The 18,218-nt window shown below is 40.5% G+C and overlaps 1 protein-coding gene across 3 annotated transcripts in view; it reads right to left on the bottom strand.

Annotated features, from left to right (window-relative positions):
* The window catches only part of pitpnc1l (phosphatidylinositol transfer protein cytoplasmic 1 like), a 101,898-nt gene that overhangs the window by 37,206 nt on the left and 46,474 nt on the right, over window positions 1–18,218 (bottom strand). For all 3 annotated transcript variants that reach the window (XM_018095393.2, XM_012966615.3, NM_001016639.2), the window contains 1 exon segment: window positions 7,180–7,328. In XM_018095393.2, coding sequence (XP_017950882.1) covers window positions 7,180–7,328 — 149 coding nt within the window.

Raw genomic sequence — 18,218 nt, 5'->3', positions numbered from 1 at the left:
AATTAAAAAAAACTATAAAAAAAATGATGAAGACCAATTACAAAGTTGCTAGGAAAAGGACATTCTATAAGATACTAATAGTTAACAACCCATTTAACAATGAAAAGAAATACCCGGTTGCTGAATTACTGGGCTTTCAAATGACTATAAAGCCAAATGCGGACCATAATTTCCTCTAGGTGCACCTAAAGGGGTGGTTCACCTTTACATTAACTTTTAGTATGTTATAGAATGTCCTATTCCTGGCAACTGCATTTGGTCTTCATTATTTATTTTGTATAGTTTTCATACTATTTGCCTTTCACTTCTACATTTTTCCAGCTTTCAAATGGGGGTCGCTGACCCCAACAGCTAAAAACTATTGCTCTGTGAGCTTACAAATTTATTAATATTGTTACTTTTTATTACTTATCTTACTATTCAGCCCTCCTATTCATATTCCAGCCTTTCATTCAACCCACTGCCTGGTTGCTAAGGTAAACAAGACCCTAGCAGACGGACACCCTGTAAGAGCCAACAGTATGGCCACCTTTCTTTTGTTCCGATTGTCTGGCCCAACAGCCTGATCAGAACTACAGGAAGAGAAGAGGACCATATTCTGCCCAACATGGTGCATGAAGCTGTATTGGTGCCAGTAAGAGCAGCTTATGTGTATTGTAGCCACCCAACTAGAGTTGCCACATACACACTACATCAGTGGTTCTCAACCTGTGGGTCGGGACCCCTTTGGGGGTTGAATGACCCTTTCACAGGGGTTGCCTAAGACCATCGAAAAACACATATTTCCGATGGTCTTAGGAATAATTTTATGGTTGGGGGTCACCACAACATGGGGAACTGTATTAAAGGGTCACGGCATTAGGAAGGTTGAGAACAACTGCACTACATTAAACCTCATCAAGGTGCTATAATCCCTCCCTGAGATAAGTTTTCAGTTATGTACAAGAACTGCCTGTTCCACTCACATTCGCTGAGCTATTATCCACTTTCCCTTTGAACAAGCCGCTTAATTCTCACCATTCAGAAGCCCAAGGACTTCAGAAAGAGCCTGCATTGATGCACAGCCTTTATTATATACTGTGCTACTTATATGGTTTGTGTTTATCTGCCAAATAAATACAGTTATTCTATAGGTTGTTTGTTTTTCTCGTTTTTAACAGGGACTTATAACTGTAGTAAAAGCTACATTTGGGACCTGTTATCCAGAATATTTGGGACATGGGTTTTCCAGATATGGGGTCTTTCCATAGTTTGGATTACCATACGTTAAGTCTACAAAAAAATAATGATAACACTAAATAAACCCAATGTTTTGCCTTCAATAAGGATTAATTATATCTTAGTTGGGATCAAGTACAGGTACTGTTTTATTATTACAGAGAAAAGGGAATCATTTAACCATTAAATAAACCCAATAGGGCTGTTCTGCCCCAATAAGGGGTAATTATATCTTAGTTGGGATCAAGTACAGGTACTGTTTTATTATTACAGAGAAAAGGGAATCATTTAACCATGAAATAAACCCAATAGGGCTGTTCTGCCCCAATAAGGGGTAATTATATCTTAGTTGGGATCAAGTACAGATACTGTTTTATTATTACAGAGAAAAGGGAATCATTTAACCATTAAATAAACCCAATAGGGCTGTTCTGCCCCCAATAAGGGGTAATTATATCTTAGTTGGGATCAAGTACAGGTACTGTTTTATTATTACAGAGAAAAGGGAATCATTTAACCATGAAATAAACCCAATAGGGCTGTTCTGCCCCAATAAGGGGTAATTATATCTTAGTTGGGATCAAGTACAGATACTGTTTTATTATTACAGAGAAAAGGGAATCATTTAACCATGAAATAAACCCAATAGGGCTGTTCTGCCCCAATAAGGGGTAATTATATCTTAGTTGGGATCAAGTACAGATACTGTTTTATTATTACAGAGAAAAGGGAATCATTTAACCATGAAATAAACCCAATAGGGTTGTTCTGCCCCCAATAAGGGGTAATTATATCTTAGTTGGGATCAAGTACAGGTACTGTTTTATTATTACAGAGAAAAGGGAATCATTTAACCATTAAATAAACCCAATAGGGCTGTTCTGCCCCCAATAAGGGGTAATTATATCTTAGTTGGGATCAAGTACAGGTACTTTTTTATTATTACAGAGAAAAAGGAAATCATTTTTAAAAATGTGAATTATTTGATTATAATGGAGTCTATGGGAGATGGTCTTTCTGTCATTTGGAATTTCTGGATATAGGGTTTTCTGATAAGGGGTCCGATACCTGTACCTTCAAGTGACTGCAGTTGTGCAGGGTTGATGTAAGGAGCCAATGGGCCACAACAAAGATCTCATTAGTGGACCCCCTGTCACGACCCAAAACATTTGTAACAAGGCTGCCCTCAGGCAGGTAAACTGGAATATAATAAGGCAGGCAATAAAGAAATGGTCTGTGTTTACCAAAGCAGAAGTACGTACTGTCCTTGACCAACAGTCATGGTAGCTGATGAATTATAATTACGAAGTGAGAAAACAGTCAGAATTTCTTTACGTTCTGTGCTGTAATGAAGGGTTTGCCATTTCAGGGGGCTGCTAAAGTCAAAACTTATAGCAGATGAAAGGTCTGGTGGGGGGGGGGCTCTGGGCAAATGCCCCTTTTGCCCATTTATTACAGGCAAATGCTATTCTGAGACTAACGCTGTATTGTGGATACAAAGCCAAGTCCGAGCACTTAGCCCTTACATTAGCAAATGCTTTAGAAAACAGCCGGTAGGGAGCCTTATTTATTTATATGTAGACACCTACATTTACAGTTTTCTTTTAAAGATGACCGGTTAGATAACATGCAACAAACGGTACCTTAAAAACCGACTTGGTGCAACTCATTGTTGATGTATTACAAAAGCAGTGCCGTTCTGAGGGTGAAATGATTCCGCTAAACTATCCATTTGGAACATATAATATGAAATGTGCCCTTTTTGGTGCACAATTTACGCAGCAGGCAGGGGAGAAAGGTTTCATGCCTCGCGAGGTTCAGATACCAAATGAGCAATACAAAGCTTCTACAGTACAGTCTGTCCCTGCAGGGGCCCCGGCACCTCGTCTGTAATTGGAGAGAAACATGCTACTAGCCCTGATTTCAGGTCTGATAGCCCACACCAATTTCCTACAGAAATGAGATGGATCTCATAGCGTCAACATTTTTTTTAGGACAATGGCACTATAATTGGGAAAATATGGGAAAAATATAATAATAATAATAATAATATTATCTTGAGGGGAAGCCCTTGAGAAAATGTAAGTGTTTTTTTTTAGGGTTTCTCCTAGTTTATAGTGGTTTTTAGTGAAAAGAATTAGAAAAATGCTTCATTAAAGTGGGCAAAATATTTGACTCAAAATGAAAATGTCACCTCTGGCAAAAGAAAGACACACTCATTATTCTGAGAGAAATTGGACCACACCAACAAAAACACTGTTTATAGTACAGGCAAGGGACTCATTATCCAGAATGCTCGGGACCTGGGGTTTTCCAGATAAGGGGTCTTTCCGTAATTCGGATCACCTTCCTTAAGTCTGCTAATAAAATTATTTAAACGGTAATTAAACCCAATAGGCCTGTTTTGCCCCCAATAAGGATTAATTATATCTTAGTTGGGATCAAGTACAGGTACTGTTTTATTATTACAGAGAAAAGGGAATCATTTAACCATTAAATAAACCCAATAGGGCTGTTCTGCCCCCAATAAGGGGTAATTATATCTTAGTTGGGATCAAGTACAGGTACTGTTTTATTATTACAGAGAAAAAAGAAAACCATTTTTAAAAATGTGAATTATTTGATTAAAATGGAGTCTATGGCAGATGGCCTCTCTGTAATTCAGAACTTTCTGGATAATGGGTTTCCGGATAAGGGGTCTGATACCTGTATAGGGTGTGCGGGGCCCACTGAGGATGCCGCCCAAGGGCCCCCACTGCCTTAATACCGTCATCACCCCCCCCTGTGCCCCAGTGTGCTCCCTGACTGGAGCAAACATGGAGACTTCTATTACAATACCCCCTTGGAATTACCTACCTGCCCTCCTTTGGAGAGACAAAGCTCAGTGTTGCTCCTGTCTCCCTGTAGCTGACCTCTTTGACATTAACTTTGTTCCTTTTGCTATATGGTCAGACCCGGCCTGTTCTACTGGTTTCTTGAGCTTTTGCTGCCCATTCTTGACCTCTAAAGTCAGAACCTTTGCTGCATGCCATGGCCTTAAAGTTTGTTTTTTTACTAATCCCATTCTAATTGTTTATATCCTCAGGTCATTCCTGTACCTGGTTCCCCTCTCAGGCGCTATGGAACATTCGAGAAGACAATTAAGAAGCTGGTTCTAGTTTTTTCTAATATCTACTTCACATACAATTCAGCCCTTTCTACTCCAAATATTCTCAACCTCTGCCCATGCCTAAATGTTTCATAGTGTTGGTGGAACCCTAAGGGTTCATCATCCCACTCTCCCATTGCTTTAATTGGCTCCATGAGACAAAGAACAATTAACAAATAACAGTGAAAGATTCAGTATTAAGCAGTCTATCACTAAAAAGGGCTTACGGTGAAACAGCACTCACAGCAAGGGAAACTAGACTTTGGGACCCCAAGACGTTACTTTCACAATTATATAAGGAGATACATAAAATGTCACCCTTCCCCTTTGACAGGGTTAAAATTAAATGGAAGGACATCCTCCCCCAATTAGATGATAAACGATAGGAGGAAGCAAGTCATTGCCTATACGATTTCTTAATTGCCACAAGAGATAGATTCATCCAGTTTAAGTTCTTTCACATACATCACACCCCTGAGACTGAAAGGCATGGGCAGGTCAAACGTAGAATGTCCCAAATGCTAGAACATAAACTCAGGTTTTATTCACATGGTTTGGACCTGGGCTTTCATAGACAGTGCTGATGTTGTACAACACTTAGCAGAACAGCATGCATTACCGAGAGTTACATCTCCAGAGGTGTTTCTCCTGGCAGTGGTGGATAAACTGGTCCCTCTTGAGCCCAATGAGAGCAACCTTATTCTACACTAAGAAACTGATTGTTATGAAGTGGATGAGTCCTACCTCGCCTGGTCTGGCCAATTGGCTAGCACTTATATGATAAAATGCTCCCCCTTATTAAACGGACATATCTTGCAAGAGGGGTATCAATAAAATCTGAATCCATATGGGCCCCTTGGCTAGATGCCAACCTAACATTAGACCTACCTACCCACACACCTCCCAGTGGAACCCCACCAACCTAAATCAGGATCAATTAATACGACTTCATTAGTGCTGGAAATTGGGGGACAGTATTGGTTGTGTAATAACACTTATGTGATAATTTAACTATCAATTTGCCACCTTGTGATAAATAATATGTTATAATGTGTAGACATGATGTAACACATCAGTTAATAGAGCTTCTCCAGCAGAATCCTGCACTGAAATTCATTTCTTATATAATCAGTTCACTGTTGACCCTACTGTTTCAGGTTCAAAGCTTCTCAGGCTGGGAAAGAAGCGTCTGCACCAGTATGGCCGCCCTACAGCACTGCAACCAGGAATGAGGAAAAGGTGAACTTTGTATGTACTTTTATTTATTTAGCCACAAACACAGCTGCTCTTGTTTATTATGCTTCCTGTGACATCCCTTATACAAATACCACATGGTTTTAGGCATGTCAGGTTCACTTTAAAGATAACTAGGGGTCATTAACATTTTTAAGCGCTAGGCTTCCCTTGACTGTGGGTAATGTTTCCCATTTTTACATTAGCAGGTGTAATTCTGTATCTGCTCCTCTTGTCTCCATGTAGACAGCCAATCAGAATGAGAAGAACATTTGACCTAGTGGTGCTTGCTAACTCATAAAGTAATTAGGCAAAATGCTATATCACTTTGTTTTTTCACTTAAGGGCTCTGGCACACGGGGAGATTAGTCGCCCGCGAACAGGGAGTTTTGTCGCGGGCGACTAATCTCCCCCTGTGCCAGAGCCCTAACTGGGGTTTACTGGGCTAAGTAATCAGACACAGGTTCTGTAGATAATTTGGGCAAACTTTAATACAAATGTGCTAGACAATAACCTTGAGGCAACTGTAAGAGACTGTCAATACACTTCATTTGAATATAGTGCATCATGGGAATGCACTAATTATGAGCAGCTATGGGGGTGGGTGTGTTCACTTTTTATATGTTGGTGTAGACACATTAAGCAATCTCATTGATTGATAGGGCTAGTATCAAGTTTAAGGTGGTCAAATGCGGGCAGATTTAAAGGAACAGTAACACCAAAAAATAAAAGAGCTTTAAAGTAATAAAAATATAATGCATTGTTGCCCTGCACTGGTACAGCTGGTGTGTTTGCTACAGTAACACTACTATAATTTATATAATAAGCTGCTGTGTAGCCCCGGGGGCAGCCATTCAAGCTGGAAAAAAGGCACAGGTTACATTGCAGATAACAGATAAGTTCTGTAGAATACAATATTGTTTTATCTGTTATCTGCTATGTGCTTGTGCCTTTTCTCTTTCGAATGGCTGCCCCCATACTACACAGCAGCTTATTTATATAAATTATAGTAGACTTTCTGAAGTAAACACACAACTTTTACCAGTGCAGCGCAGCAGCACATTATATTTTAGTTACTTTTATACACTTTTATTTTTTGGTGTTACTGTTGCTTTAAGATACTGATTCGGTTCTTTCAGACCAATTTGTCACTTTATCTGCCTGTGTATGGGGTCCTCCAACAGGCCTACATATCCAATATCTATCTAAAAACCACTCAGATATCGATTGAGCAGGTTTGATTCTCCTGTAGGATCAATGACCATATCAGTTCATTGATGTGGTCCTTGTTCCAAAGGGTCATATTCCCATTATTGTAAAACGATACCTCCCACCTTAGCTGGCCATATCTGGGGAAAAATCCACTTATTTGGTGACCTTTCCAAAGAGCGGAACCTTTGCAGCGATCACACAATCATTAAGAAAGTGATTTTCCTTATTTATCTCAACCATTAGTAGTCAGTTTCTGATGGATCTTCTCGATGCCTCAACTCAAAACCCACCATTTGATGACAAGTTCTAAAGTTCTATGAAACGTGTGCATCTATCACTGAGTTTGGGAGAAGAAGAGAAGAAAGTACCTGTTTAGGTAGACTCGTTTTTCTGTGTATTGTCCTTTCCCATGGACTGCGCTTTCATAAGGCTCATTAATGATTACTTCTACGCCCTCTCCGTCAGAACTCTGTTCATGGCTGTGTTTGCTGATCATGTAAAGCTGCCCAATCCTGTACTGTAGTGAACAGAACAAAAACAGATGTTAATAAAGACAAACAACTGCATCAGATTGATATAATTTCATAAAGTATAAGCCCTGCGGTGCCCGAGGACTGTCCATGACATGGTGAGAGTGAAGACAACTCAGTTTTGCATGTATCAACCCATGGGAATGTGAAAGAAGCTGACTAGTCAGAAGCTGCCTCGCTCCTAGGCAAAGCAATGCAGGAAGCAGAAAGCGTGGGAAGGAATGATCCACCTGTCCGGGCAGGCATCATTAGTTACTACTGACTTCACTAGTGCCACAAAATCAGGTTCCAAGATCACACAATGGGCCATGAAAGGAGCATTCCTACAAAGTAATTATAGTTATCTTGGGATCTGAAGCTGGTCATACACAGACAAAAAAGCTATCAATTAGGCCCCTTCTGACGGAGATCTGGCAGTGTTTCAGCCCATGTATGGAACCGCCCCCCCATGGCAGGTTTGAAAATTCCCCTGGGAAAGGACCGCACTGCCATATTTATGAGATCCTGTCCCAACAGGCCTGCATTGACCTCTAGTATGATCAGATCAATGGCCTGAGGGCCAAACATTCAGATCAGCCTTATTTGGCCCACCACCTTGGTAGCCATATTTGGCAAAGATCTGACCACTGGGACATCTTCCTTGTGCCCTCAAGCTTTGGCTGTATATAGAAGATCACGAGATTACAGCCGGTAAACTACTATGATAAATGATTTTCTTATCGGGTGTTTCAGGAGGGGGGCTTATGGCAATCAACTGGGAAGAAACTTTTAATGTACGGTTTCATTTCCCTTTAAAGTAAAATGCCAACCTCAAGGTATGTCTATGAAGATTCTCATTCACCCAGGTCATGATATACAGTATCTAGAAGAATTAAGTCTCAAACAACTGGACTTTTCTGAGTGGCTTCTTCAGTTCAAATGACTGTACTACCATCAAGAGTTTAAATGCTGGGGAATTCCCTACCAGTCATTTGAACTGAAGAAGCCACTCGGATGAGTGGTGAAACGTTTTCAAGGAAAAAACTCAGAAAAGTCCAGTTGTTTGAGACTTAATTCTTCTAGTAACCTCAAGGTAATTATGAACAAATGAAAAATCACAAGGACCAAGACCAGACCGGTACCAACAGCGGCACTACTAGAAAAGAGTTTAATACCACTCTTTGTAATCTATCACCCAAGTAGACTGGCATTACCAAGCAGAACAATGGAGTCCATGTATTAGGCAGCTCAGTTCAGATCTCCCTATTCTGCCAGTGTTAGTGCCGTCATTCTTACAAGATGGGACTTGGATGAGAGCAAAGTGTCACTCAAGATGAGACTAACTTGGACTGAGCACAGCATACCTTCAGAGAAAGTCAGACCATTTTCTGGACCGACCTACTGGAATTGGAACTACTGAGAGTTATGGAGCTGGGCAAGGAATGCAAACACAAGCGTGCATTTCAAGTAGGTCTTTGCACAGAATACAAATAATGCTTGATGGGGAGAGAAATACTTTCTAAAGCTCAACTGTGAACCTCTGAAATGATTACTTGGAAGAGGCTCCGAGCTGAAATGGCTGAGACAGCTACAGTAAATTCATTTAACATGCTTGGGAGGTAAAGGTCTATCCTCTTCTGTATAGGAATTAAAAAGAAAAATAGATGGGCGGATTGGTCTGTTATCCGCTGACAACCATTCTTTATTGTTTTAATACAACTTTGCCTTTATTGGATATATAAGAAGCAGACAATATAAGAGAAATACCTAATAAAAAAAAACACTCATATTTTTAGTTTTCTGTTTTCACAGAGATGCGAAAATCAATACTGCAATCTCATTTCTAAAGCAAAATAAGAGATCTGAATGATTTCCAAGGAGGCTGAATAGTCGGCGCTTGAGTCGGTGAAAGCATGTCAGTCACGCAAAATGATTCAACGTGTCAAGTGGAATTGAATGGAAAAGAACATGATGGAATATTCCAAAGGAGTACGGTGGTCACAATTCCAGGCTGGCTGAATGATGAACACTTACTGGAAACATTGAAGTGAATATACACATCTGGGAAACGCACAGCCAGGGGCAGATTTGTATAAAAAAAAATAAACTGAACTTGGGAAACAGGCAGGAAAGGGTTAACAAATTGGAACATCTGTTAAAGCAGTGACTGCCATGGGATGAGCACTGAGCTCTAACGCCCCACCAGATATTTAAACCCCCAAGAAATGAATAAAGTATTCTGTTGCAATTGGTTACAATTCATGTAAAATGGGAGTTGGGCGAATCCCAAACTGAGGCCTGAGACCCACTGGGATATACGTTCTTAATTTAGTTATTAATAACTAGGGATGCACTGAACCCACTTTTTTGGGGGTTCAGCCGAACCGCCGAACCCACCGGGAAGGATTAGGCCGAATCCCTGATTAGGATCGGAAGGGGTTAAAAAGTTTTTTTTTTTCCACTGCCCATTTAACCCTTTCCGAGCCCTAATTAGCACATGTTCATTTATGCTATTAGGATTCGGGACCACAGATTCGGCCGAATCCTTGAAAAAAAAAAAAGCTGGGATTCGGTGCATCCCTATTAATACCATGTTAATATATGTTCATAATGGTTAAACGTTGTGTCGGATGTTTTATATAAGATCTGATTATTAGGGTTGCCACTTTTCAGCAGGGGGGGGGGGCAGGCAGTGATGTCATAGGGGGCAGGGCATTGACTTCATGGGGTGCAGGATATGACATGGCAATCAGCAATTGGCCATTCACCACATCAATATAATCTTAATTTGGAAAACCAGGCAGGCAGTTCTGACCTGGAAAGCCCTCCCAAAAACTGAACTGTCCGTGTCAACACCGGACAGGTGGCAGTTATACCGGATGCTAGAACTAAGGGACAATGGAAATTCTATTGATATATTATAAACATATCAAACTAAAATCATATGTTCTGGCTTCACCGGCACAGGCAAATTCATGCCTTATACTGAAATATTTGTAATTCACCCCTATTTCTAACAGTAAGGATTACTGGAGAATGAATTGTGATTGGTATAATTACTATGGAGCAATTTGATTCTGATGGATTCTGATCCTTCTAAAGGATATAAGCCCAAGCACATCCGTGTTAAGCTGCTCCAGTAATGATGATATATTCACTATCTGACAGTCTGTACATCCTATTTATAAAAAAAAAATATCTAGAATAACATATATCTTCCTCGTACAATAGCCTTGGGCTGAAACGGCCGGTAAATTCTTTAGTTATACATTGAAAGCCTTGTGTGGGAACAATGTTTTGGCCCTAAGAAATTCATTCACGGGCCTTGTATATTGGTTTGTTATGGAGAAACATGCATGTCGCCTTCATCTCTGAAAAACATTTGTATTGAAGGGGAACTCGGCTTCTGAACCAAAATCTGTTAAAGAGCCAACATCACTGTAACCTGTTCCTTCAGAAAGTAGGAATAAATAGCATTTGTATATGCTGAAATCCAGCTACAAAACAGTTCTTCTCTTTCTGCATCATTTGAAATCCTGGCAGGGGAGGAGGGACTAAAACATTGATGTTACAAATTGTAACAACTTCTCCACAGCTTACAGACAGCATGCAGGAACTACATAACCCACAATGCATTGCAATGTGATGTTCCTTTCCTTATTGACATCACGTGTGCAGGGAATTGTGGGATTGGGAGGATGCAGGCTGAAGGCAGGCTGAGGACAGGCGACTACTGTTACATTTTATTTGAGTCACAAAGTAGTCAGCCAGATCAACAGGGGAACAGGGGGCGGGGCTTAGGGAACTGTTCCAAACCATATTATTACATTAAAAATGATAAAAAGGCTGCATATTTTATAATGTATGTATATTGCAAGGTTGCTTGAAATTATGTTTATTTTCAAAAAGCTTAAATTGTGTTTGGGTGGAGTTCCCCTTTAGTTATAGTTGCTTTGGGTTACTGCCCATGCACAAATGTGCACAGTGCCGGTAACTGAGTCTGGATGAGTATACAAATATGGCAGCCCCAGTCAGGTACAAATTGGCGATACACCAGTGTTACCTCCCCTATCATCTATACAGGTATGGGACCTGTTATCCAGAATGCTTGGGACCTGGGGTTTTCCGGATAAGGGATCTTAATTTGGATCGCCAAAGTTTGCTAAAAATCATTTAAATACTGAATAAACCCAATAGGACTGTTCTGCCCCCAATAAGGGGTAATTATATCTTAGTTGGGATCAAGTACAGGCACTGTTTTATTATTACAGAGAAAAGGGAATCATTTAACCATTAAATAAACCCAATAGGGCTGTTCTGCCCCCCAATAAGGGGTAATTATATCTTAGTTGGGATCAAGTACAGGTACTGTTTTATTATTACAGAGAAAAGGAAATCATTATTACAGTGGAGTCAATGGAGTCTAAGGGAGATGGCCTTTTCTGTAATTCGGAACTTTCTGGATAATGGGCTTCCGGATAAGGGATCCCATACCTGTAATACCATTTTCCAGGCTTAATCATACGCTCTGAATCCCCATATAAAGTAATATCTCTACTGCTTTGTGTTTCGTTGTTCTCCGGCCCCTATGCCCTTGTACTGTAAGCCCTCCCTTAGTTATATCACTGTGTATTTCCAAGTCATTAATGGATTATCTAGTATAAATAAATTTGAAGCAACTGGACTTGTTTAGTAATCATTGAAGAATCATTGGGTAATCCTTTCAAAGTAACTCCACAGCATTCACACCTCTGTGAGTTTCAGATGTCACCTTTCTGAAGAGTTACATAGTGCCACTGTGATTGGATTAGTGGAAGAGTATATATGCTAGGACTTCCCATACCAGTCAGTTGAACTGAAGAAGCTGCTCGGATGAGTAGTGAAACGTCTTCAATGATTACTAAACAAGTCCAGTTGCTTCAAATTTATTTATACTAGATATACCATGACCTGGATGAATGAAAATCTTCATAGTCATTAATGGATTCTTTTTCAGTGTTCTGAAATAATATAGATATGTCAGCTAATGATCACTACTGACTCAACTAATGGAATTAGAGTGGTAATTAGATGAACCCAGCCTTTGTCTAAGGAAAGATCACAGTATATACAGTAGGAATACTGTATTATGGTAGGCTCAGTACTTCTTCTTGATGGAATATGTGCATAGATAACACACTCTGTATTAAAAATAGCTTCTAATGTTGATTTTGAAAAACTATACCCCCAAACAATGTAGGTCTCTATAAAAATATATTGTATAAACAGCTCCTACGTAAAGCCCTGCTTCATCTAAATAACCCATTTTCATAAATATGAGTAGTATGTGCCATTGGGTAATCCTAAATTGAAAACTGCCATTTTAAGAATTAAGGGCCGCCCCCCTGGGATCATAGGATTCACAGTGCACACAAACAAGCCAAGGCAGGGTCGGACTGGGAAAAAACCTGTTGGGCCCTGGCAGCCCAGACCCGATCCCTGTTGCTGCTTCCCCTGGCCTCCGATGTCCTCCCCTAATGTGTTTAACTTATGCACGCTCAGGGGAGAACTTTGGGTGAGTGACGGGGACCCCTGCAGGGGGTTGGAGGGCGCAGGGGCCCTGGGGCGGTAGCCCCGGTGGGCCCTGAACCCCCCCAGTGCGACCCTGAATACAGTGTACAAGATCCAGCCACCACAGGTTGTGAGATTTCTATTACAGGTATGGGACCTGTTATCCAGAATGCTCGGGACCTGGGTTTTTCCAGATAAGGGATCTTTCTGTAATTTGGATCTCCGTAACTTAAGTCTGCTAAAAAATCATTTAAACATGAAATAAACTCAATAGGATTGTTTTGCCCCCAATAAGGGGTAATTATATCTTAGTTGGGATCAAGTACAGGTACTGTTTTATTATTACAGAGAAAAGGGAATCATTTAACCATTAAATAAACCCAATAGGGCTGTTCTGCCCCAATAAGGGGTAATTATATCTTAGTTGGGATCAAATACAGGTACTGTTTTATTATTACAGAGAAAAGGGAATCATTTAACCATGAAATAAACCCAATAGGGCTGTTCTGCCCCAATAAGGGGTAATTATATCTTAGTTGGGATCAAGTACAGGTACTGTTTTATTATTACAGAGAAAAGGGAATCATTTAACCATGAAATAAACCCAATAGGGCTGTTCTGCCCCAATAAGGGGTAATTATATCTTAGTTGGGATCAAGTACAGGTACTGTTTTATTATTACAGAGAAAAGGGAATCATTTAACCATTAAATAAACCCAATAGGGCTGTTCTGCCCCCAATAAGGGGTAATTTTATCTTAGTTGGGATCAAGTACAGGTACTGTTTTATTATTACAGAGAAAAGGGAATCATTTAACCATGAAATAAACCCAATAGGGCTGTTCTGCCCCCAATAAGGGGTAATTATATCTTAGTTGGGATCAAGTACAGGTACTGTTTTATTATTACAGAGAAAAATCATTTTTAAAAATTAGAATTATTTTCTTATAATGGAGTCTATAGGAGAGGGCATTTCCGTAATTCGTAACTTCTGCCAGAGAGATTGCCGGCAAAGGTGCAGTCTTTTCACTAAATAATTTGAGCAATTTAAATTCTGCAACAAATCCTCCTAACCCCAGATAGTAGCGGCGCTGCAGAACGCGGCCTGTGTGACCTTTGTCACGGTGCGATTTACAGGCAACAGAGCACGGAAAGCCACACCGCTGATCCCTGGGACTTTTGTCCTGCGCTGCGCTGAATGCGGAAACATTTTTAGATGCACATCGTGAAAGGCTTAGCTGACAGGAAGGACATTCTACATTCCTTTTACTATTGTATCACTACGTATTATGTGAGAATTTCCAAGATTCTGTGTGTAAATGTTATATATATATATTATATACACACATCAGGTGACAGTAACAACACAAGGGAATTTTCCATTGTTTATTTGAGCTTACTAATGCCCAGTAACCGCCAACCAGTGGCGCCTAACCTGCAGCTCAGAGCAACTTGCTTTATATTAGGGGGGTGCCACCTTTCCCCCTGCCGACGGTGACATCACGGGGCAGGACATTGACGTTGCTGAGGTGGCGGAGCTGTGATGTCATGGAGGTGGGGCTATGACGCAACGATTGCCCGATCGCCACATCTATCTAGGAAAGTCCTGTCCAGTTTTCCAAATTAGAAAAACCAGGCAGGCAATTTCGGCCCAGACAGTACTTCCGAAAACAGGGTCGTTTGGATGGGTGGCAACCCTACGAAGGTACATCTAAGCTCAGATGGTTGCAAGACTGCGCACATATTGACGCTATTCATTAAAGCAGAAGGAAAGGTAAAAACTAAGTAAGCTTTATCAGAAAGGTCTATGTAAATACAGCCATAAGCCCTTACAGTAATGCTGCACTGAGTCCTCTATCAAAAGAAACACAGGATTTCTTGTCTATTTTTTTGTAAACATGATGTTCCAGTCTCAGAAACATCCTTAATTCCCATGGCCAGAGTCTGCACAGCTCTCTCCTCTCTCTTGAACCCCCTCCAACTAGAATGCTAAGAACTCCCTCCCCCCTCCGTTAGGAATGTGTGATCTGAGCTATAACGGCTAGACTGCAGGCAGGAAGCTACTTAAAATGGCAGTAAAATGCCAAAATGACTTTCCTTCTCCTTTAAAGGTATATTCATACTGTTGTGCCTATTGCAGTGCAGTGTCACGCTGGATGGGTGCCCTAGGCAAGCTCCGCACACTTGTTGACAAGAAGGGTGGGGGGGGGGGTAGAGGTACAAGACGTACAGGCAGTGGGGGGACAAGCACTTGGACTGGGGTTAGGCACAGAAGAGATATAAGCCTAGCAACCCACCCCCACTACTGCCTCTTCTGCCTACCCCTACTTCCGGCCCTGGCCTATTGAAACAAGGAAACCCTGGCAATATCACCATCCTGAATGTGGTGATAATTCCAAGTTTCCAAAAGCGGGCTGCATCAGTGGGTACAACAGACAAAGATAATGCCTTAATGGCATAAAGCTTTACGTGTTTCCGATTAACGAACAAATTACATTGGTTTTGACATCCTGCCCACAATAATGCCAGAATTGTAGTAAAAAAAAAAAAATGGAAATTGCATTCTAAACGCCACTTAGGAATCCACTATTTTAAGATCTGGCCAAACCCTGAATCCCTTGCGAAAGATTTAAGCTGGCCATACACGGGCAGATCCGCTCGATTGGCGATGTCGCCAAGCGAGCGGATCTTCACCCGATATCACCACCTACGGGTGGGCAATATCGGGGAGGCATGTAGGCGAATTTGATTGTTTGGCCCTGGGGCCAAACGATCGAATTCTGCACGCGGCAATGGGACAGTCGGTTTGGGGACCGCATCAACGAGCCGATGCGGTCCCCGATCCGACTGGATTTTCTAACCTGGCCGATCGATATCTGCCCAATTTCGGTTTGGCCAGAGACATGGAATCGGAGCTGAAATCACTGACAGGGTAGGAAAGTGTTAATATTAACATGTGACTATTCCGATACCATTCCCATTCTCATACTCACAGCTGTTTCCCTTTCCTTCTGAGAGAATATGTTTGACTCCTTATGAAATGGCAATGCCGAAATAGAAGTGCACTAAAATAGAGTTTAATCCCATAGGTTTGTCTGGTGTCTGACAAATGGAAATGCTAAAAATACACTAATAATTCAGTTTTTCTGACGGAGACTCAATGACTGACACCATTCAACTGTCTGAAGATGTTATGGGAAAGTACGTGAAGCAGATCATGCAGTATCAGAATAAGGAAATAGTAAAAAAAAATAAAAAGGGACACTTTCGCTGATCACTGGCTGGCACCTGTCTGGTTTTTACATGGCTATCCGGATCAAAACTGAACAGGTCTCCAGACTGATTGACATGCAATTTGGCCAATCACAGGCCAGCATAACATACCCACCCCCTTACAGCACTGTTCTACCCCTGAGATCACCAGGCTGCCCTCTATGTCACCCACTCTCCCTACATCCACCAATGAAAAGTGGCAACCTAATCTCTGTACTGTACATGCCCAGAGCAAGAGCCAGTGTGTATTTTAAAGCAGCAGATCATGTATAAGGGATCTTTCCATAATTTGGATCTCTATAACTTAGGTCTGCTAAAAATCATTTAAATATTGAATAAACCCAATAGGACTGTTCTGCCCCCAATAAGGGGTAATTATATCTTAGTTGGGATCAAGTACAGGTACTGTTTTATTATTACAGAGAAAAGGGAATCATTTAACCATTAATTAAACCCAATAGGGCTGTTCTGCCCCCAATAAGGGGTAATTATATCTTAGTTGGGATCAAGTACAGGTACTGTTTTATTATTACAGAGAAAAGGGAATCATTTAACCATTAAATAAACCCAATAGGGCTGTTCTGCCCCCAATAAGGGGTAATTATATCTTAGTTGGGATCAAGTACAGGTACTGTTTTATTATTACAGAGAAAAGGGAATCATTTAACCATTAAATAAACCCAATAGGGCTGTTCTGCCCCAATAAGGGGTAATTATATCTTAGTTGGGATCAAGTATAGGTACTGTTTTATTATTACAGAGAAAAGGGAATCATTTAACCATTAAATAAACCCAATAGGGCTGTTCTGCCCCCAATAAGGGGTAATTATATCTTAGTTGGGATCAAGTACAGGTACTGTTTTATTATTACAGAGAAAAGGGAATCATTTAACCATTAAATAAACCCAATAGGGCTGTTCTGCCCCAATAAGGGGTAATTATATCTTAGTTGGGATCAAGTATAGGTACTGTTTTATTATTACAGAGAAAAGGGAATCATTTAACCATTAAATAAACCCAATAGGGCTGTTCTGCCCCAATAAGGGGTAATTATATCTTAGTTGGGATCAAGTACAAGTACTGTTTTATTATTACAGAGAAAAAGGAAATAATTTTTCATTTAGAATTATTTGCTTATAATGGAGTCTATGGGAGAGCCTTTCTGTAATTCGGAGCTTTCTGGATAACGGGTTTCCAGATAAGGGGTCCCATACCTGTAATATGGTTGTGCTTTATTCTCTTTAAAACTTAACAACAGTGGTGTAAAAAAAGTCTCAGTTACGTCAAAAGAAGTTGCACGATAGACGCGTTTCTCAAATTTTTTTACCATTTCGCAACGGAACAGATTCGCTACTATGTAACTGAAATCTGCAGTGAAAATTAGGTTTTCTCTGACATTTACAGTTTGTAGTTGTTATCTTAATATAACTAAAGTCTTTCAGTAATTGCCATTTGGTCTGCAGGTTCCTTCTTGCTCAATACATTTGATATTTTTCTATAAAACTCTATTAACCATCTTTTTTTTTTTTTTTTTTAACAAATCCTTGAATAATTTGCCTGGAATGAAAACACATTTGCAGATATGATTAAAAGATTAGAAGTCGAAGCAATTACTGTCTCTGTCTTTCTTGCATTTAAGACATTTACAAGGTAAACGAGATAGAAATCTTGTGTGTAGGGGATTCTGGGGAAGCTGCCAAGCAGGTCTGACAGACTGGTTCTCAGAGAGGGCGTAGGGAGTCGGTGGGGGAGAATGCCAGAGGATATGCTAACCTACAAACTTCTGCATGTAGAAAGCAGAGGATAAGAAACTGAAAACTCATTTAAAAACAAAAGGAGTGGGTTTTTGAGATGTCGGCATGCTGTGAGAACTGGGTCTGTACAAGTATTACCCTGCGGCCGGGGAACAGCATGATCATTGCACATAAGAGCAGCAGCAAACAGTATTGTATAGGCATTAAAAGCTACAATATAATGTGCTAATCCAATGTATTTAATACATATGTGCTAATAGAAGCTATATAATCTTGCAGGACTCTAGGCAGGAATCATTACCTTATCTACCTACAATCTCTT

This window comes from Xenopus tropicalis, chromosome 7, assembly GCF_000004195.4.
Source record: "Xenopus tropicalis strain Nigerian chromosome 7, UCB_Xtro_10.0, whole genome shotgun sequence".
NCBI lineage: Eukaryota > Metazoa > Chordata > Amphibia > Anura > Pipidae > Xenopus > Xenopus tropicalis.
Note: the sequence above shows the minus strand (reverse complement) of the source record. Positions and strands in the feature narration are given on the sequence as shown.